At 40.9% G+C, this 18,120-nt stretch overlaps 1 protein-coding gene across 2 annotated transcripts in view; it reads left to right on the top strand.

Annotated features, from left to right (window-relative positions):
* Positions 1-18,120, top strand: part of ELAVL4 (ELAV like RNA binding protein 4) — a 100,315-nt gene that overhangs the window by 16,337 nt on the left and 65,858 nt on the right. The window contains exon 1 of one of the 2 annotated variants that reach the window (XM_039556117.1): positions 2,552-2,584. The exons of the other annotated variant lie outside the window; for it this stretch is intronic. Within the exon in view, the coding sequence (XP_039412051.1) occupies positions 2,567-2,584 (18 nt within the window). The 5' untranslated portion in view covers positions 2,552-2,566. Of the gene's footprint in view, positions 1-2,551; positions 2,585-18,120 lie in introns of those variants that run through there. 2 annotated transcript variants of the gene reach the window in all.

Below are 18,120 nucleotides of genomic sequence, written 5' to 3'. Positions count from 1 at the left end.
CCAAACTCCAGCAGATGCCATTGTTGGTGGCTCGGATGAGACAAAGAAATGGGGCGGGCGGTGGGAGGAGTACAGTGAGCAAGATGCTCAGGTAGAGACAGAGGCACACAGAGCAACACAGGTGATCTCCAGCACAGGTGCAGAATGAGCACTCACGTCCTCTGAGTTGAGACTTCACCTCACTTTCACTGCCTACAACACACGACTCATTTTTCTGAAATGTAAGTTCTTATTTTAGAAAGTGGTTTTGTTGATGGTTTTGCCATGTAACTAAGAAATGAGGTAACATGAAAATGAACTGAATCTTTGTGCAGTTTCTAAATCATGCATTAGCAGTATTCAGTTATAAGAAACATTCACAATTACTTCCTGTTTGAGCAGATCTACCCAGCATTCTCTTTTCATAATAACTATGTTGGTCTTTACACTTCTCAAGGGTACAGAAGACTTTCCTATGACTATTTTTGGTTATATTTTCAAAGACTAGTTAGGAATATCCTCTGAATCAAAACATCATCAAGCAAATGCCACATAATTATCAATAGTTGTACAACAGTGTAGACCTTTCTCTACACCTGTGGAGAAATATTTGCACTGTAACCAGATCCAGTAGAACTATAAAACAGTAGATGCAAGTTTTTGGAGTATTAAGTAGTTTTTTGGGTTTTTTTCCAGAGAGCTAAAAAATCTAGGAAAATAACTGAAGTCCTGAATAGTGCAGCCTGGGTATGCCACAAATAAAAAAGCTGTGTAAGAGATGTCATTTCCTTGGGTATACAGAGCTCAAAGTGAAACACTTTTAGAAAAGCTGTTGTCTAATGTGGTGATACCTTATCATTTAATGGATTGATGCCCTTTTCCTGACTTGTTTGCAGCTAGACTTCTCAGTTTTTGAGAATATCAATACCTCTTCAAAAGTTGTAGAGGCTGTAAGTAGGAAGGATTTTCCATCATTCTGTCAAAATAAACAGAAGGAAAATATCCACCGCACCTAAAAGTACACCAACACTACTTTGGGTTGGAGAGAAGTATCCTGAGACCAGGACACTGGTTAGGGGCAGATAATTTAATATAAGACAGAGTGCTGTGAGAAAGTCAAACTTGTTTACAGGAAAACAAATAGTCTTACTTGAGCTTCATCTGGATTTCTGACAATGACATTTCGTATCTCCTCTGTTTAAAATAATTCATGTATTTTAGGGGTTGTCTGCACAGAGTGTATCACAGATCCTTTTCCTATGTGATAGCATGGCTCTAAAAACAAGAGGATTTGGACCAAACTAATAGACAGATGAAGCCAAACAAACAAATTGCTGCTATGTTAATTTCTGAAACAGATGGCTCTGATCCAACATTTGCTGGGAAATGCAATTCCTTGTCAATCTAACACAGAATGATGTCTATCCTTCTGTAATCCTGTATGTATAGCATAAAGGGAGGAATCTGGCTCAGGATACTCCACCCACAGCTAAATTTATACACAAAGAACTGAAAATCAAAGTGCATAAACAAGTACAAATTCTGCCATCCTTACTGGAAACGGAGATTGGACCCTGTTTTGAAGTTTCAGGTACAGATCTTCAAAACGCCTGAGATGTTCAGCCTTTCCTCACTTTGCGGTAGAAATACCCTTGAAATTAATGCAAGTTGTATATACGGCTTGCAGCACTAAAGTAAACCAGGCAAGCTAGAAGCTTCTAATTCTTTTAGACTCCAGGTATTTTATTTAAATGTCTGAGATTCTGTTACTTTTAACCAAGCTACCTGAAACAAAAATAAGTCAGTAAAAACATAAATAATTACACACCCAGGTTCCTGACCAGGCCACAGCAGAGGCTGAGGCTATGGGTCTAACTCGCCTTCCTCAGACAGTTTTTGCTGCTGGTGAATCTTCATCTAAATTTAGCCTAATGTTAAGAATGACCTACACAGCAAGAAAATAAACTGTTTAAAAAAATATAGGACAAAGCTTATGTCTACGGAAAAGCTTCCCACAATGTTCTATTTGCGGCACACGATCATACATTTGTGTCACATCATCTTATCCTTTCCTTGAGCACTGATTGAAAAAGAGGCTTTTTAACCTACTCAAAATTCTTCCTCATACATCTTTATGGGAGAAGGTCACGACCCCAGTCAGAGACAAGGGGAAGCACTTGCATGGTGGAGATCATCACAAACCTCACCCTGCCCGCTACACTTCATTAATTTCCATTCCCACGTCGGGAACCACCCGGGAGGGAGCGGAGCTGTGCGGACGCTCCTGGGTGCATTACCCCGGTTCTTCCCTCCCCGCACCCCCGCGTGGGCCTCCGCGACCCACACGTGTGCCCTCTCCGCCGCCTGGCCTTGCGGCCGCACCCCGCACAGCTGCCGCCCATCCCGTGCGCCATAAGAGCCCTCCCCGCGCCGCGCCCCGCGGGCTCTCGAGCACGGCCAGCGGAACGCGGCGGCCCCGCCGCCTCACGCCGCTCAGCGCCCCGCCGGCTGCGCGGGAGACCCCGTAGCGCCAGCGCCACGTGCGGCCGCGCGCTCCCTCCTCGTGGTCGCCCGGCGGCGGCGGAAGATGCGCGGCCGGAGCGCGGTGAGCGGCACCACGGGTGGGGGGGGGGGGGAGCGGGGTGCAGGGGCCTTTCCGCGTTCTCCCTTTGCCTGTCGGTGAGCGCTCCCGGGGCGGGGAGATTAGACCCCCCCCCTCCCTTTTCCTCCGGGGATTCAGGCGGTGAATCCACCCCCGGGGCGTCGAGTGCCGGCGGGAGCGGGGTCGCTCTTGGACCGGTCTGGGTGAACCCTCCTGCGTCCATTCCGCTTCTAAAGAAAGGCTTTTTTTTCTTTTTTCTTTTTTTTTTTTTAACAACAACAAAAAAAGAAAGTAATTTTCCACTGTGTTGCCAAAATTAGAGTTTTTAAAAGGAACATTTATCCACCGGAGACTTGCGGGGTGCGGCCGCCGGGGAGCGGGGCTGGGGCGCATCGCGAGTGTGACCCGGGGGATCCGCCGGGGCTTCTCCCGCTGTTCGTACCTGGGCACTTCCAATGGCTTCTCCCGGTGTCCGTACCTGAGGGTGGCTTCTCCTTGTTTTCCTGTGTAACTCTGTGACGCGCGTGTGAGTTCCAGGCTCAATCCCGTTTACTGCGATGAGCACAGTTAAGGTGTTTTTAATTAAAGTCGTTACCCGTGACTGTGTAGTTTTAATTGCCTAATTGTTGCTCTGGAAGTTAGCGCTGGTTTTATGCCGATAGCATTATTTTTTTTGCCTGCAGCAGGCCGATGGTATATGAAGTATTCCCAGGTATTATCCACTGGCGTGGTTAGAGTTCAGACTTCTGTTTATTTGTTATACCATATTAAAAAAAAAATTTCATAAAGCAAATTCTATCAATGAACATGTGTGTTAAAGAATATATATTTCCCTAAATATTTTCTCTGAGTTCTTTTTCAGTGCAGTGGCATGTCTTGAGTAAGACTCATTGGTTGTGGAGGCTGGCTGGCAGTAAGGCTGCCCACGGTGATAAATCATGTTTTAAATTTCACCAAAGCAAGAGTAGGACAGCTCATATTGCATCACTTGCTCAATTTGTTTATTGGTTCTTAAGTAGGTCTCCCACTGGCTTCATTGGCAGGCCATTGTATCCAGTGGCACCCTCAGCGCTATTTAAGGCTTTTATTATCTCCCTGTATTAATAGAGGACCACTGAATACTATTTAACAGGTATATTGGAGGTTTAGTTTTGTGCCAGTACTTGGCCTTTTCTTATGAGAAGGGCCAGGGAGAGCAGTTGAGAATTCTTTTAATAAAAACAAAGCAGTAGTTCTCCCTGGTTTTTAATTCTAAAATTCCAGAACAATATTGGAAACCTTAAACAAGAAGGTTCTAGTGGTTGAGAAGCAGAGCCTGCAACACATTCAAAGCAAAAATGAAATTGATAGTTTAATTTTACTATCCACACTGAGTGACATCTGAAATAGTAAGGAAGCCTAAATGATGGAAAGTAAATTAGATTTTTAAATTAGGTAATGTTTGAAGATGTTGGAGTATTACTACATTTATTTCCTTGTTAATATTCTGAGATGTTTTAGGAAAAAGTAAGGAAAGATAAATCATACCAAAATAATTTAAATGACACTTTAAAAAAAATCAATTACAATGTTAGGCTTATTGCTATGCAGAGGAAGAAGGCTTTGCACAGAAATAAGCCTTTTACTTTAGTCCACCTATTGAACAGAAAAATGTAGACTAGGGAGAAAGTGTTTGTCTAGCTTTGGCAGTAGAGAGGCCTGGAAATAGTCTTGAGGAAATGGAGAGTCCATTCCATTTCAGTACTGCTGGTGAGTTACCTGGCACAGGCATGTGTGTTTTTATCTAAATTTTAAAGGCGTTTTGAAACACAGTTAATTTTTTTAGCCGTGTGCAGGAAGGACTTGTTATTTTTGTCTCAATATGGAGGAAACACCTCAAATTTAGAAGTTTAAAATTAATGACTTTCAGGGAAGATGTGCACTATGTCATTAGTTAAGACAAGACTGCTTTACATGTTTACTGATTTTGTGGAGGGGGAAAAAGCTGACACCCTACAGCCATAACAGCCTGAAAGCTACAGGCAGGATAGGAGCTGCCTGGAACTTTAAATGTGGAATGAGAAAGATGCTTCTGTGGGCAGCCAATTCTTCCTGGATAGTTTAAGGGTTCCCCTTTTAGTGTGTATTGATACATCAGAATGGAATTTTGGGAGTCCATAGACTTCTCTTAAATGTAAGAGCGTATTTTAAAAAGTGGAATTTTGCTTTTGTGTGGGTGCAGAAGCTGATGCCTAAGCTTGCTAATCACAAAGAGTTAACATGTATCTCAATGGAGAGTTGGGTATTTTGCCAGCACTCTAGGGGAGAGGCAGAAGTTGTTTAATTGCAAGTCATTTTGCTGTTTGCATTCTGGGCTGTGGGTGGGAATTCCTTTTTTATCCAGTTTTATTTTGCCTAGGTGTACTTGGGGTTTTTTTACAGCTGGGAGTCAGCAACTTTTTATTAATTTTCTGGAAATAGATGTGTAGTAAATAACTTCTTAAATAACTCTAGGTTGTGTCAGCATTTTTCTTTGCTTGTTTCTATCAGCATTAACTGTTACTGTTCAAATCAGCCTAGTAACAGTTTTGAAGAATGGTAAAAGTAATGAGAATGGATGTATTTTCATGAAAGGGTAGTATATAAGAGGAAAGAAGTAAAACCTTAATATTGCCAGTTAGATTCCTATTATCTGTAACTGCTTTCTGGCCCTAAGGGAGGTTGATACCTTGAACAGTAAAATCTATGTGAAATAGCATCATATTCTTATACTGGTCTAGCTGCCTGGATAAAAGAAAAACATGTGGAGTGTAGCATTATTGATGTGGCAGTTTTATCAGGATCCATTTGAAGAAACTGCGGATTTGTTCAGGATGAGTGGGGAAAGTTTATAATAATTATAATTCTGGTCCTGCAAGAATGATGCTGTCCTAGGCTGAAAAGTGTCTCAAAGCTAATGACAAAACATGCATGCCATACAAAGTTAAATCTATGGTATTTTCTTCACTTTTGCTCAGTTTTTGAAGAAATTGATGGAAGAATCCTGCATTCAAACAACAGAGGAGTTCAAACAAGGTGTAGGATTAAAGAGCAAGCTGAAAAATCATGACTAAACTCAGTAACAGTGGCAAAATAATTGTGGTCACTTCTAATTAGCCTGTTTACTTCATGGTACCAATTCAGATTTTTCTAAAAGTATATACGCTGGTGGTTTTTTTAATTAGCTCTCCTTGATTTTTCTTACATATCTTAATTAAAAGTTTGGTGCTAGTTGTTAATTATGATGTACTTGTTTAGCCTTTTGTTTAGTCTTTGTTCTGTTTATGAATGCTGCCTTCGAACAGCACTGCTCTTACTCAAACATCTTGCACGATAGTTTTCCTTGGGGGTTATGGAAATGATAATCAGCCTTATGCTTGCTCTGTTTCCAGGTGCCAGTAAGAGACTCTCTGGAAACGAGAGCTCAACAAACAGACATTTCATGTTCTGCTGTCACCTAGTCCAGTTTGTCAAAGGTGGAATTTTAAAGTATTAGATTGCTTATCATTAGCCCAATCTGCTAGGGGGATTTTCATGATTCTGCCTTGGTTGGACTTAAAAGTTCTGGTTTCAGTGACCTTCTTTGTTTTGTTTTGTGTGGAAAGAGGGTTGTAGTGGAGAGTCTAAAAGTGTTTTGTCCTTCTTGCAGTCTTTCTTATTTTGTTGGGTTTTTTTCCTCTCCAAACTCTGCAGCAAGTATAGCGTAGAAGCACAGAAAACTCTTAACCTCTTGCAAAAGGAAACAGCATGTCAAATACTACAGTATATTACTGGATTCAGAAAGCAATTGACTTGTGAACCAGGCTTGGTGAACCATTTTATTCACAATGTCTTTTCATTACTTATTCAGATAATTGATGCAATGTTTGAAGTCCCTGAAGTGCACAGAAGCATCTGCAATTTCATTGACATACTAAACTATTTTAGAAAAAAAGTACTTCAGTATCCTCACAATAGACAAAATATGCAGCCTTTGTTTCCATAATGATTTAAAGTTAATGCATGGGAGGTTGGGTTTGGGATTTCCATAAATTAAGGGGTGTTCTCACCTTTCAACAGTTGGGTTTTTAGTACTGAAAAACAAGTGCAGCTTCTCTGTGGGTTTTGTATGGCTTCAGTAAAAAATAAGCATTCTGGTGCTTCCCCCTGGTTATAAAAACTACTAATAATAAATGATGGTATCTGTAAAACACTAATACTTCTGCAGTCTAAGAACACATTGAACAGATGCCTCCTGTTGCCCTCCACTTCATTGTGTTTACTGGTGCTTCATGTGGCCTAGGTCATATTCTTGTTTTCGTGTTTCTGAGTGCTCCTACAGCCTCTTCCCTCTGAATGCAGTCAGCTGCTCCCTGATTTGGTTTACATGCTCTTAGTGTCTCCCTCGGGTTCTCTCCATTCACCCGTCTTTCACAACAGGCTCTGCAAGCTTTGTTAATCAGCTCATCCATTTGCATTAGAAGGTGGGTTTTTTTCCAGCACAAGAAAAATTGTTTTCACCCCTCACTGCTTGCTGTCATTCCTTAGTTTGGAGCTTCCTAGTTTATCAAATTTTTCAGTTGCTGTACTTAGAGATAGAGCTACACTTTTCTGTGGGGGGTTTTTGCATGTGTGTCCATCTATGTTATCTGGCCCCTTGCCTGCCTTTATGAAAAAAAAGCTTACTTTTTCTTCTTGATTGATTTCTTCCACTTGGTTCCTTTCATTTTCTTCAGTGACTAGTAGTTTTATCACTTCTGGGATTTCATGCACTATTTCCAACACAGTTGACTTTATTTGAACCATTGTCCTCCATATTTTCATGCAATGTATAGCTAAAGAGTCTTTGTGTACCTGAAGTCATTGCATCGTGCTGTTGTTAGTTTGCCTTCCCTTGTTTATTAGGCCTTTTTCAGTCAGGCAGAGTCACTTGCTGTAAAACATCTATATGCCCATGTTTTCTTATGTCCAATATATAAACGGGATTTCCTGAGCTTCCCAACAATCATATCTATTATATATCCTTTTGTATTTAGTTTTTCTTGTGAATGCATAATTCCAAAGTCTCTAAATGAGTGTTTTAATTTCTCAATTCAGGCATTTTTTACATTCTTGTCAGTTTGTTTAGTTGCAGTAGCCCATGTAAAGTCACCTTTTGCCAAGCTGTTGCTCACTGCTTATACAGAACCTCAAATTGTCAAAGGTATATAAAAACGGGTATTGTTTAAAAGAAATAACTTCTATTGAAGGAGCTTTCCTGTTGAGATGATGTGATACAAAGCTGGTCTGATACAGACTCTTGTATCCAGGTCTGTCATGTGCCAACAGTTTTAATTGTTGTTCCTCATTCAAGTACCTCTGGTTTTGAATAACTTCTGTTTTGTTTTGTTCCTAGTTTTTCAAGTCCTTTCTCTATCCTGCTTGTTTGTTGGTCATGTGTTCCCTGCTTAATAGATTTCTAACCCACTGGCAAGTCTTGAACAGATGGCAGAAAGGTGGAATTTTCAGAGATTCTAAACTACTGCTGGTTTTGCAAAATCAAACATTCAAAAAGGGTCTTAATTTGATCTCTTCCTTTCGAAGGGACAGCAGCAAAACTGGATGCTGAAGACTTAGAAAAGCATTGTTTCCACAGGACAAGGTTCCTGCTAGCAGCCTAAATGTGTGGGAGATTATTTCTGCCATGCCATGATGAGAAGAGATAAAGCACTTTGTATACATTTACTGGCATCCTAGGTAACATCTCATAATCCAGACAATTTACTTCTGGTTGATTTGCGATGCCTGTTGGTGTTCACAGTACCAACCTTTCTGCTAATGTACTCATTGCTGAATTCTGCTGCTCTAAAGAAAACATCAGCTTTAATTACATCTTGGAAGAGTCTTTCAAATCCCTCTCAGAGTTTCACTTGGGGCTCCACTCTGTGGTTTGTACTGGGCTCACTGGAGCTCTTCTTGGGCTCTCTCAGCAGCAGACAGCACGCAATTGCACTGGGTTTGCTCTCTGCAGCTCTCCTTGGATGTGACAGCAGTCAGAGGGAGTTAATAAACACAATATATGAAAGCAGTGAAGGAATCAAAGATGAAAAGAGATTGGTAGAAAAGGAAAAAATGGTATCTCCTGAACTAAGTAGCACATTAAGCAGATTGGGTCTGAGTGGTTTGTTTTGCTTTTTTTCTGTCCTGAGGAAGAAGCATGATATTTGTTGGTCAGAAAAGCAGATTCTGGAAGAATGATGTGCCTAGAAAGGGAAGACTAAACCTCAGCATGGTTAAAGATGGTTGCGTGTTTCACTCAGGGCTGGGATGTATCCTTACTGTCCTGTAGTCTCTCTGACCTGCATCAATTTCCTGTGTAGGTTGTTTCTGTAGGAGTCAGCTTAAGGATCTCAGACTTCTGTGCAGGTAAGAAGAAGCTCCAGGAATGTCCAGCAGGCAGCTTGTTGCAATATGAGATATAGAGGAAGGAGCAAGAAGCAACAAAGACTTCATATTTGGAATGCAGTTCTGTGTCATGCTGAGCACTTTCAGTCTATCAGATAATTTACACTGACTAAATAATGTCAGGAGATTTTACTGTTTCACATGATCTGTGAAGCCTCTCTTTCCCAGTAAGTCAGAGGCTTGTGATATCTAAAGAGGACTTACCCTGTTGTAATAGGACAGCCAAATTTCCCTCTTCACCAGTAGGACCTTAGGAAGAGAAGTGCCACTTTATATTTGCCACAGCTGGCAGAGTGACTGGAGAGGTGAGGAACTTCCTCTCCAGCCCAGATATCTTCCTCTGGCAGCAGTCAAGACAAACTGATGCCAGATTTCTCTCCTCTTGTCCTCTGCTGGTATGTGGGGGAAGATATTAAGGTCAGCCCCAGGCTCCATGTGCTGTGACAGCGTAGGTTGTTCCCTTTACACAGATGGTCTGGCTAATGAGAGTACATTGCTGAACAGTTCTGAATAAGGGTTATTAACACCCAGAACTAACTACACTTCATGGAACCACGGAGTTAAATCATCTGTAGTACTGGGATGCTCTGTGTGGTGCATGCACTCACTTTTTGGATCTGTGTGCCTCTCAGTGCATCTTAGCAGTCTTACCCTACAACTGTCTGATAAAAATCCCATCCCTATACCTGAGATACAGTACTGGAGATTAGAGATGGAGCTATGCAGCCTATTGTCTGTTTTTCCATCCACTTTCTCAATGGTAAAATAGTCTACTTAGAAACTGAAAGGCCAGAGTTTTGCCCTCTGTGCCCCAGCCCTGAGCTTAAATGGAGCACCTGGACTGGGGTGGTGGTGGAGGCTGCAGGTGGGGCCCATCAGGGCACTCAAGCCCAGGAGTACACCTGGCAGTGCCATGCTCCCAGCTTTTCTTCCTTGCCTGACTCCCTGAATCTCATGCTGCTCTCTGCAGGTCACTCTACTGGAAACCTGTTTGAAATCTTGCCAGGTTATGTTGCTTTTTGTAGTGTCGAACAACACATTTGGGATCCTCTTGTGGTATGGGAATGTCATTGGCTGATGTGCTTTTTTCCCTCCTTCCTGTTAACCTGTCAGCTCTGATGCTCAGCAGCTGCCCTTTCACAGAATGGGCTGAGTTTGTGGGCAGGATAGGAAAATGCTGAGGAGCAAATTTGGTACACTGGAGCATCTGGCCTGTTCATGTTAATCTGAATCTTAGAAGCAGTCTCTTCTGTAGAAATTGTGAGGGGGTTTTTTTCTGGATTCTTAAATAGATGAATCAAGTAAAGCCTCCATTAAGCTTGATTGCAGTGTTTTTAAAATTGTTTCTATCTGGGTCTTGTGGAAGCATTTGGAGCAAGATTTTACTGTGTACACTTACATGTTGTTTTTTTTCCCAACATTCATTTTTAGTATCTGGTCTTATTTTGGTTTGCATAGTTGATGTGACTGTGAGATTTTTTTTTCCTTCATTCATAGCTTAAAAGCTTAAGAAATGTGCAATAGCATCTAGTTTTGACAGTTTTTTTAATAAATTACTGTTATGATCCTAATGATACAGAAGGAGAGGTTGGCTCTGCTTTCCACATGGAACAGCAAGTGATGAAATCATGGAGTTCATTACTGGAGGAAATTCTGCATCTGTCAGCAACATGTGCAGAGCTGCAGTCTTAATCATGGCAGTGTTCATACCTGGTGCTGTGGGCACAGGCCCTGTGTATGGGAGGCTCTCTGTTGGTGATGGCTGGTGTCTTGGACATATGAAGGCCTGGCTGATGCCAGTGGAAAGAGAAAAGAAAGCCTTTGTGTGTGTCAAGTCAACCAGGTTGCTGAGGATTGTTCTGTGCTAGTAGGAGTTTCCTAAGCATCAAAGTCTTTGTGCCTGTGTGGCACCTGAGCAGTGACAACAGTAGGAATGGATAAAGCCATGTCATCATCCTCCAGCCTGGGATGGTCTCCCAACCAGCTGAAGAGTGTGGCTTCCTGAACAGATGATAGCTCCTATATAATTGGCCTCATTCTGTGTTGACAGTCTTCCAGTTAAGAGTGAGGTCAGTGGGAGTAATTGGTTAATAGCATCATTGTGTCTTAAAGTTAAATAGCACCATTAACCTCAAAGGTCATGAGCTGAAATTTCCACTACCAAACCACAGAATTCTATGGTATGCACCTGTACTGCCCTGTTATTTTGGCAGAAAGCATAAAATTATGGAAGTAGTCTGGCAAAAGAGACAGCACAGATATGCTGTAGGGATTTTTCCATTTGTTGCCAGCAATTGAAATTCTCTGTCCAGTGTTCCACAGCATCACTGATATCTGGCTTTCCTTTACCCACAGAAGCAGGACTTCTACCACAGCAGAATAAAACCTTACCCTTTATTTGACACCTTCTAAAAAAATACGTAATTTTTTGCACACTAGGTCTGTGTTGGTTATCTGTGCTCTCTTGGAACATTTTTAAAGTGAATTTTTTTAGGCATTGGGGCTATGGAAAATGTTAAAAATAGAGGACTGTTTCGTTTATTAGGTGAGTTTAAAGTTCCTTCATTGTACCATGTCAGAAGAACAATTAAGTTTTATCTGAGCAGAGCAGGGTGTCCCTAGGTGCAGGTTACAATGCATCCAGTGATAGTATTAAAAGAAAGATCGTTTGTTGTTGCATTGGGGAATCCTTATAAAACATCAGGAAAACTGCCTGGAAGAATATAAATGTGTTCACACAATGGAGTGAAATATTCTTAAACTGCAGGGTGATGGCCTGTAGCTGGATAGGTTTTCAGAGCAGCTGTTTTGATGTGATTGTTGCTTTTCCCAACAGTCATAAATTGGATGTACTAGAACCCTTTTTTTTTTCCTTAAGGCTTTGCTGTTTGGAGGTCCAGAATCAAAGCTTCTGTTATGAAAGCAAGATTATCTAGCCTAGAGTTCATGAAATAAACTTTGCTGGTTTTTTTTTCCCTTTTGGTAAGTTGTTTATATGCTTCCAAAGACGTTAGGCTTTTTCCATGTACAGACCAATGTAGTCTTGCAGGATTTGCTTTGTGTTGCTGTTATGGGGGCCTTGGGTGTGGATTGTGCTAAACTTGCCTTGCTTGAATCACTACTCACTGAAGTACTTATTTGTACTTATGAGCAGCTGTGCTGAGTTACATCAAGGATTGCACTGTGGTGTTAAGAGATCCCAGTGTGGCTGAACCTCACTTAGGTGAGGGTCAGCTGGAGACCATCTGCCTTGGTCACCTGGTAAAACCATGGTGGGATTGGTCTGACCAAAGGTGGACGTTCTACTTGAGCAAGACTCCTGTGGTGATCACTGGAGACCTCCTCAGTGTGTAGCCAGTGAAGAAGAGCATGATTTTTCTTCCTCTCAGATTTGTAGAGCAGGACAGATGAACTGTGCCTTGGAAGTGCCCATTTCCTGTAACTTCCTGTACAAAGGGGTCTGGAGAGAGTTGCTGCTCAGCAGATGGGTAACCTCGGGTGAGGTAAACTCATCCACGCTGGCCTAGGACTGGTAGAGCTCATCCTCTCACATACAACTTTTCTCCACAGACTGGAGAAACCACAAGCAGCCTGACTGCTGCCTTGCCTCCTTTACTTGTGTGTTGTTAAAAATCAGTCTGAAGTAGAAAACAAATCACCTGTGGCTGTGGAAGAGGCAGTTCAGCACAGAAGTGAACTCACTCTTGGGTGCCGACCTGCCAGCTTCTCCAACTGGGCTGCACAAATCCCTTGAAGCCCAAGCACCAAATATTTGTTGCTTGGTAATTGTAACCCAAAGTTATTTATTAGAAAGTTTAACCTTCAGAACACTTTTTATACCTACTAGCCTATTTTTAATTTTTTTTAAAGGAGAGTGTTAAAAATACCTGTTGTTCATATGCCCTTCTTTAAAGGAAGCTAAAAATCATCTGCTAAGATATGTCACACTTTTGCAAAGAAAAGTTTAAAGAAATCCATAAAGCCACATGAAAATCTGAGAATTGGGTAGGAAAACCAGAGGCATCCTGATCCCAAGAGACAAGCTCCAGGAATCCTACAGGGCAAGAAGAGGTGCTGCAGATTATTTCTTTCAGTTGTCTTTCTTTAGCCCCTTCCTGCTTGTGTGTTAGTATGGAAAGTTTAATGTTGGCATTGCTCTTCTCTTAAATACTGCATCAGTTCTGGTTTTTATACCCATTACTCTCTCTGTATTTTACGTTGTTTTCCTTACTATAAAATTGTCATTTCTGTAGTCTAAATTATACACTAAAGATTTGTGTGAGCCATATTCATGAGGGAACTGTTTATCCCTGAAATTTGGGTAGTGTATTTAGGCAGCTTACCTAACCTTTATTTCTTAAGGGGTAAAATAAAACAGATGTACACAGGAAGCTTCTTGAAAGTCCTGGCACTTGTACATACAGGTGTAAGCTTTGGGGCATGAAGTAAGCTTGGTTTCTGTAGTAAAGCCATTTTAAACTTTTTCTCTGTTCCAGCATCCTTGGTTTGGGGATAGGTTGCATGAAAGGGTTTACTCAGAAATTACTGAGGGGTTTTTTTTAATGTCTGAAATTGTAATACTTATTTACCTTCTGCCTGCTGCTACTAAAATACTCTGTGTAAGTGCCAGCTGCTCTAACAAGAAGTAATTGGGACAATTAATAGCTCTTGACACTTTTTATTGTCTTTATTCTCTTTTGTATCTTCCCTGGTTCTGCATCCTTCCTGTGTAATTGCAAGTTGCAGGAGACATAACCTTTCTGCATGCTGTTCACAGGTCTCCTTTGATTCCTCCTGTACCTCTTCTCTGATCCAGCCACCTCACACTCTTTCCCAGATCTCTTTCTGATCACTGTCTCAAAGCTTGGAGACATCAGCACATTAATCCCCTTTCAGGTTTTTATCTTTGTTCTTGTTATTGATATTATTTGGCCTGAGTGCAAGGTGTATAGCACACTGTATTACAGATGGGCTTAAAGCAAATCCATCAACTGTTCTAAAATTAGGCAATGCTGCTTGAAAGACCCTGTTCACATTTTTTATGAGGGTTTTTTTGCTTATACACAGGCACATTAAAAATGGCTGAACTCATGTAAATCTCTCTGGTTAGTCTGGAGTTCTTCAGTGTCTAGGTCCTTTCATTATTTACAAGTAAATACATTTTAAAAATGCAGTCATAAATCTTTGAAAACATCTTCATTTGTGCTCAGTTGAAACTTTGCTAACTGTATTATACAAAATTGACAGCAATGTAGAAATGTTTTAACTCTCCCTGTAGGTAGGATTGAGTCCTGCTTGTAGTGATAGGAAAGCAAGCTGTAGGATTTAGTATGTCTGTCAAATACCACTTTTAGTATCTCTGAATTTAAGAGGAGGAAAACAAAATCAGGGGACTGAAAGCATTAAAATCTGTATTCCAAAAGTAAAAAAACTGGAAAGGGGAGAAAGAACTACTGATGTCTTACTGCTGCTAACATGTTTACCTGCAATGTACACTACCTCTTGCTTTTCAGTCTTGCAAGGCTGACAGTGGGTTCTTTAAAATGTATTGAAAATTGGCCAGGCTGGACATCCTGTGACCGAGTGGATGCTCTGTGTTGCAGAGCAGCAGTTCAGAGCTGGGAGAGGAGTGTGGAGCCAAGGACATTGCGGGTCTTCAGACATGCTGGGAAGGTGCTGAATCATTGTCTCCAAACCCTTCTTGCCCTGTAGCAGAGCTGCTGGCCCCTTTCCCTGGCTGGCCTGTGCCCTGACAGTCAGAGGAAACCTTTGCTGAGGTTATCCACTGCCACACATGCATGCCTAAATCTGAGCGGCTGCCCAGCTTCCAGTTGGGGAATTGATGTGGTTCCTATCACTACTAAGGCTTCTCTCACCATCAGAGCTATTTACATCTATTCATTTTGTTACCTCTGTGCTCTGCTGTGCCCTGGAGAGTTTTGTTCCAGTCTCCTGGTGCTCAAACATAAGTATCCACAGTGGGGTTTGCAAATACACACATCTTCGGAAAATTGGCATGTGATACTTAAAGCAGCTATGCAGCATCCAAATTACACATCTCATAAGGCATGAAAAAGAAAGTGGGCAAGCAACATTAAATAGCATATTTGTGCAAAAGCAGCTGAAGTGTGATTTCTGTGGGAACTGTGACTACTTGCCTAAGCTTTGTGCATCTAAATTCCTCATTTAGGATTGTAAGTGTATAGGAAGGTTTTCGGTCTTGTTTTGCATCTAGTGTCTAGCTCTTTAAGGAGCTAGATCTCTAACTACTCCTGACTTTTTTTTTTTTTCCTCTCTTTTCTGGGTTCAGATCCAAAAGGTGGTAGTTTTTCCAGGTAGGTGTGTTGTATTTCATCTCCTCAGCATAAGGAGGAATTTCATTGCACCACACAGTACGTTGCATCGGCAGCAGAGCTTGTACAGCTTGTCGGTGGGTTCCACAGCAGGGGCAGGACAGGAGGCAGGGACAGGTTCCTGTGTTTCTGAGTAGATCATCAAATAAAAGAAACTAATAAAAGCTCCAGACTTTGTCAGTTATCTTTTTCACCTACTGTTTTCTCAGAAATTGTATGGTGTTTCTTTTTTATATGGCTAGTGCTCAGTTATCATGACTTACAAATTTTGCGGTGAAACCTTAAAAATTTGACTCTTCTTTTTGTCAAATACATTAATTCCCTAACCTTTAAGAGCCTGAAAAAATGTTTTCAATGTCATGGAAGGTTAGTCTCAATCACCTGCTACTGCTTGATTTCCACAGGGCAGTTGGTAAGGTTTTTATTTTGCTGGTTGTTTTTTAAATTACTCAGTAGCTAAACAAATTAAGTTATGTATGTATACACTTAATTGTAAGCTGTTCTAGTAACAGTGGAAAAAAGCCTTATTGTATAAGTAAATAAAACCTATTTAGCCATTGTTTATCCCTCTAGCCCCCCAGTCCCTGCTACCTCATGCACACATGCACAGCAAAGGGCAGTCAGCTTATTTGGGTTGACCTTTTTTTTTTTTTTTTTTTTTTTTTTTTGCTTCTCTTCACTGAAATCTGACTTTGGGTTAGATGCCATGCACAATTCAGCTCTAGCTTTCCCACCTGAGTTTGTGACTGTCAGCATCACATGAATTAAATGTTTAGCTTTTCAGTTTCTTGTAATTTCATGGATGGTTTTTTAAAGTAGTTAATTTCTTCTCTCTGTGTATATTTATAAGGCGTTTGCACACCTTCATGTTCCCGTTTTCTCCTAGTGCTTTTTTTTAGTTAGTCATGCCATGCATTTGCATGGGGTTATAGGTGGTGGAGGGTATTTTAAATTATTATGAGATGTTCTGATGAAAAGACTGTGTGAGCTCAGTGTTGCTGAAGACAGTGTTGATGTGGTATCTTGAACTGGAGGCTGTTTCCGCAGAGGTTCTTGAATTACTGCATAGGACAAACCCGGGTGCTTGCATTGTGTAATGTCCTTTCCCTGCCTGTTATCTTTATTAAATCATTTTGTACATGAGATCCATCTCTTGCTTTCACATGCCTCTCCTTGGTTCCTTATCCACCTGCACCCTCCCATCTGTCAAACAACAAAATAACTCTTTGATAAAAATTAAATATTAATTTTATGATAGGATTGTCTTGGAAAAGAGCAACACTGTTCCAGGGATGTTTAGTTCACCAGAACAGTAGAAAATGGGGTGATGGAAAATGCCAGGTTGTAGTTCACAGGCAGCAGCATTTAAATGGTTTGCTATAATCATATTAGGATAGAATTAAATTGAGTTCTTTATTTTGTGCTGCAGTGGAATAGGACTGTTACTGATCATTTTCTCCTCCCTCTTGCTTTGATGATTAGTGTGAAAACTCAAGCAGCAAAAATTACGGGAGTTCTGCAGCAGTGCACGGAGACAGTGGTGTGAGGAGATCTGACTTGGAGTGTTGTGTCCTTGCACATGAGAGCTCTGCTGCTTCCCTAATAGACTGAAAATGAGACCACTGCTGCTTTATAAGAGGTCTGTTCCAGCCACATTGCTCTACAGCTTGGCAGATGGTGGCATGTGAATGGTTTCATATTGATTGGATGGATTTGCCTCGGGGTAATAAGAGTGTGGGTCCTTAAAAATGTAATTCTAGATATTTTTCTTTTTATTTGGAAAAAAATTCAACAGAAATGTGCATTTGTAAAACACTTCTCTTTACATGAGTGGAGTGTGTGCTAATCAAAGCACTGAATTTACGTGGAAATAAAAAGTCCTTAAATAGATTATCACAAAGACCAAAAAGCCAAGAATACTTATTTACTAAGTGATTACGTTTTTACATTAGAAGAAAGTGACACTTTTAATTAGTGTTCAAGGCATATGGTGAATGAGAAAATAAGCTTATTTCATGCAAACAGAAATCGATGCAAATAACCTTTCTCATATAAAAAGGGATGACTTGAAACTCAATACATATTCAAGAAGGTTAAGTCATTACTGCATCACTTTAATATTAGTTAAAGGCCAGCAAAGAAAAATCACTACTCTGCATATACTTACTCAGCATGGATTGCTATAAGTGAAAGAAATAGGTGATGGTGCTTTGTAGGTGGTAAATCTAAAGAAGCCCTTGTCCATCTAATGCATTTATTCTTTAACCTCAGTAAATAACCCTTTTCAGTTCTGCTTTAGCACAGGTAGTTGCCAGAGATGCCCTACTCCTCCAGCAATTCATCCCAGCTGGTAAAGACATTTCATGATGCTCTTTGTTTATTGTTCATTCTCACACCTCTGCTTTGTGCTTTCAGTCTTGGGAATGTTGTTTGTAAATCCTTCGGTATGAAATGACTTTTCAAATGTTTTTGTACAGCACCTAACACAAAGATCCCAATCTCATTCAAGCCTCTGGGTGTTGCTGTAGAGTGTTGAGTGAATTGGTATTTTTTATAGTAATGGAAGTATTTCTTGAGGTATTTGACCTTAAATAAAGTGGAGAAAAAAATACTTAAACAGCTTGCAGATGTGATGGAATAAGGGACAGTTTGATACCTTGGAAGACTTAGGTGCTATTGAACACTGGATCCTTTCCGTGTATTTTGGTCTTGTGCTCTGAAGCGTGCAACAGTGGTTTCATGAAT

The sequence above is a fragment of the Corvus cornix genome, chromosome 8 (assembly GCF_000738735.6).
Source record: "Corvus cornix cornix isolate S_Up_H32 chromosome 8, ASM73873v5, whole genome shotgun sequence".
Taxonomy (NCBI): domain Eukaryota; kingdom Metazoa; phylum Chordata; class Aves; order Passeriformes; family Corvidae; genus Corvus; species Corvus cornix.
Note: the sequence above shows the minus strand (reverse complement) of the source record. Positions and strands in the feature narration are given on the sequence as shown.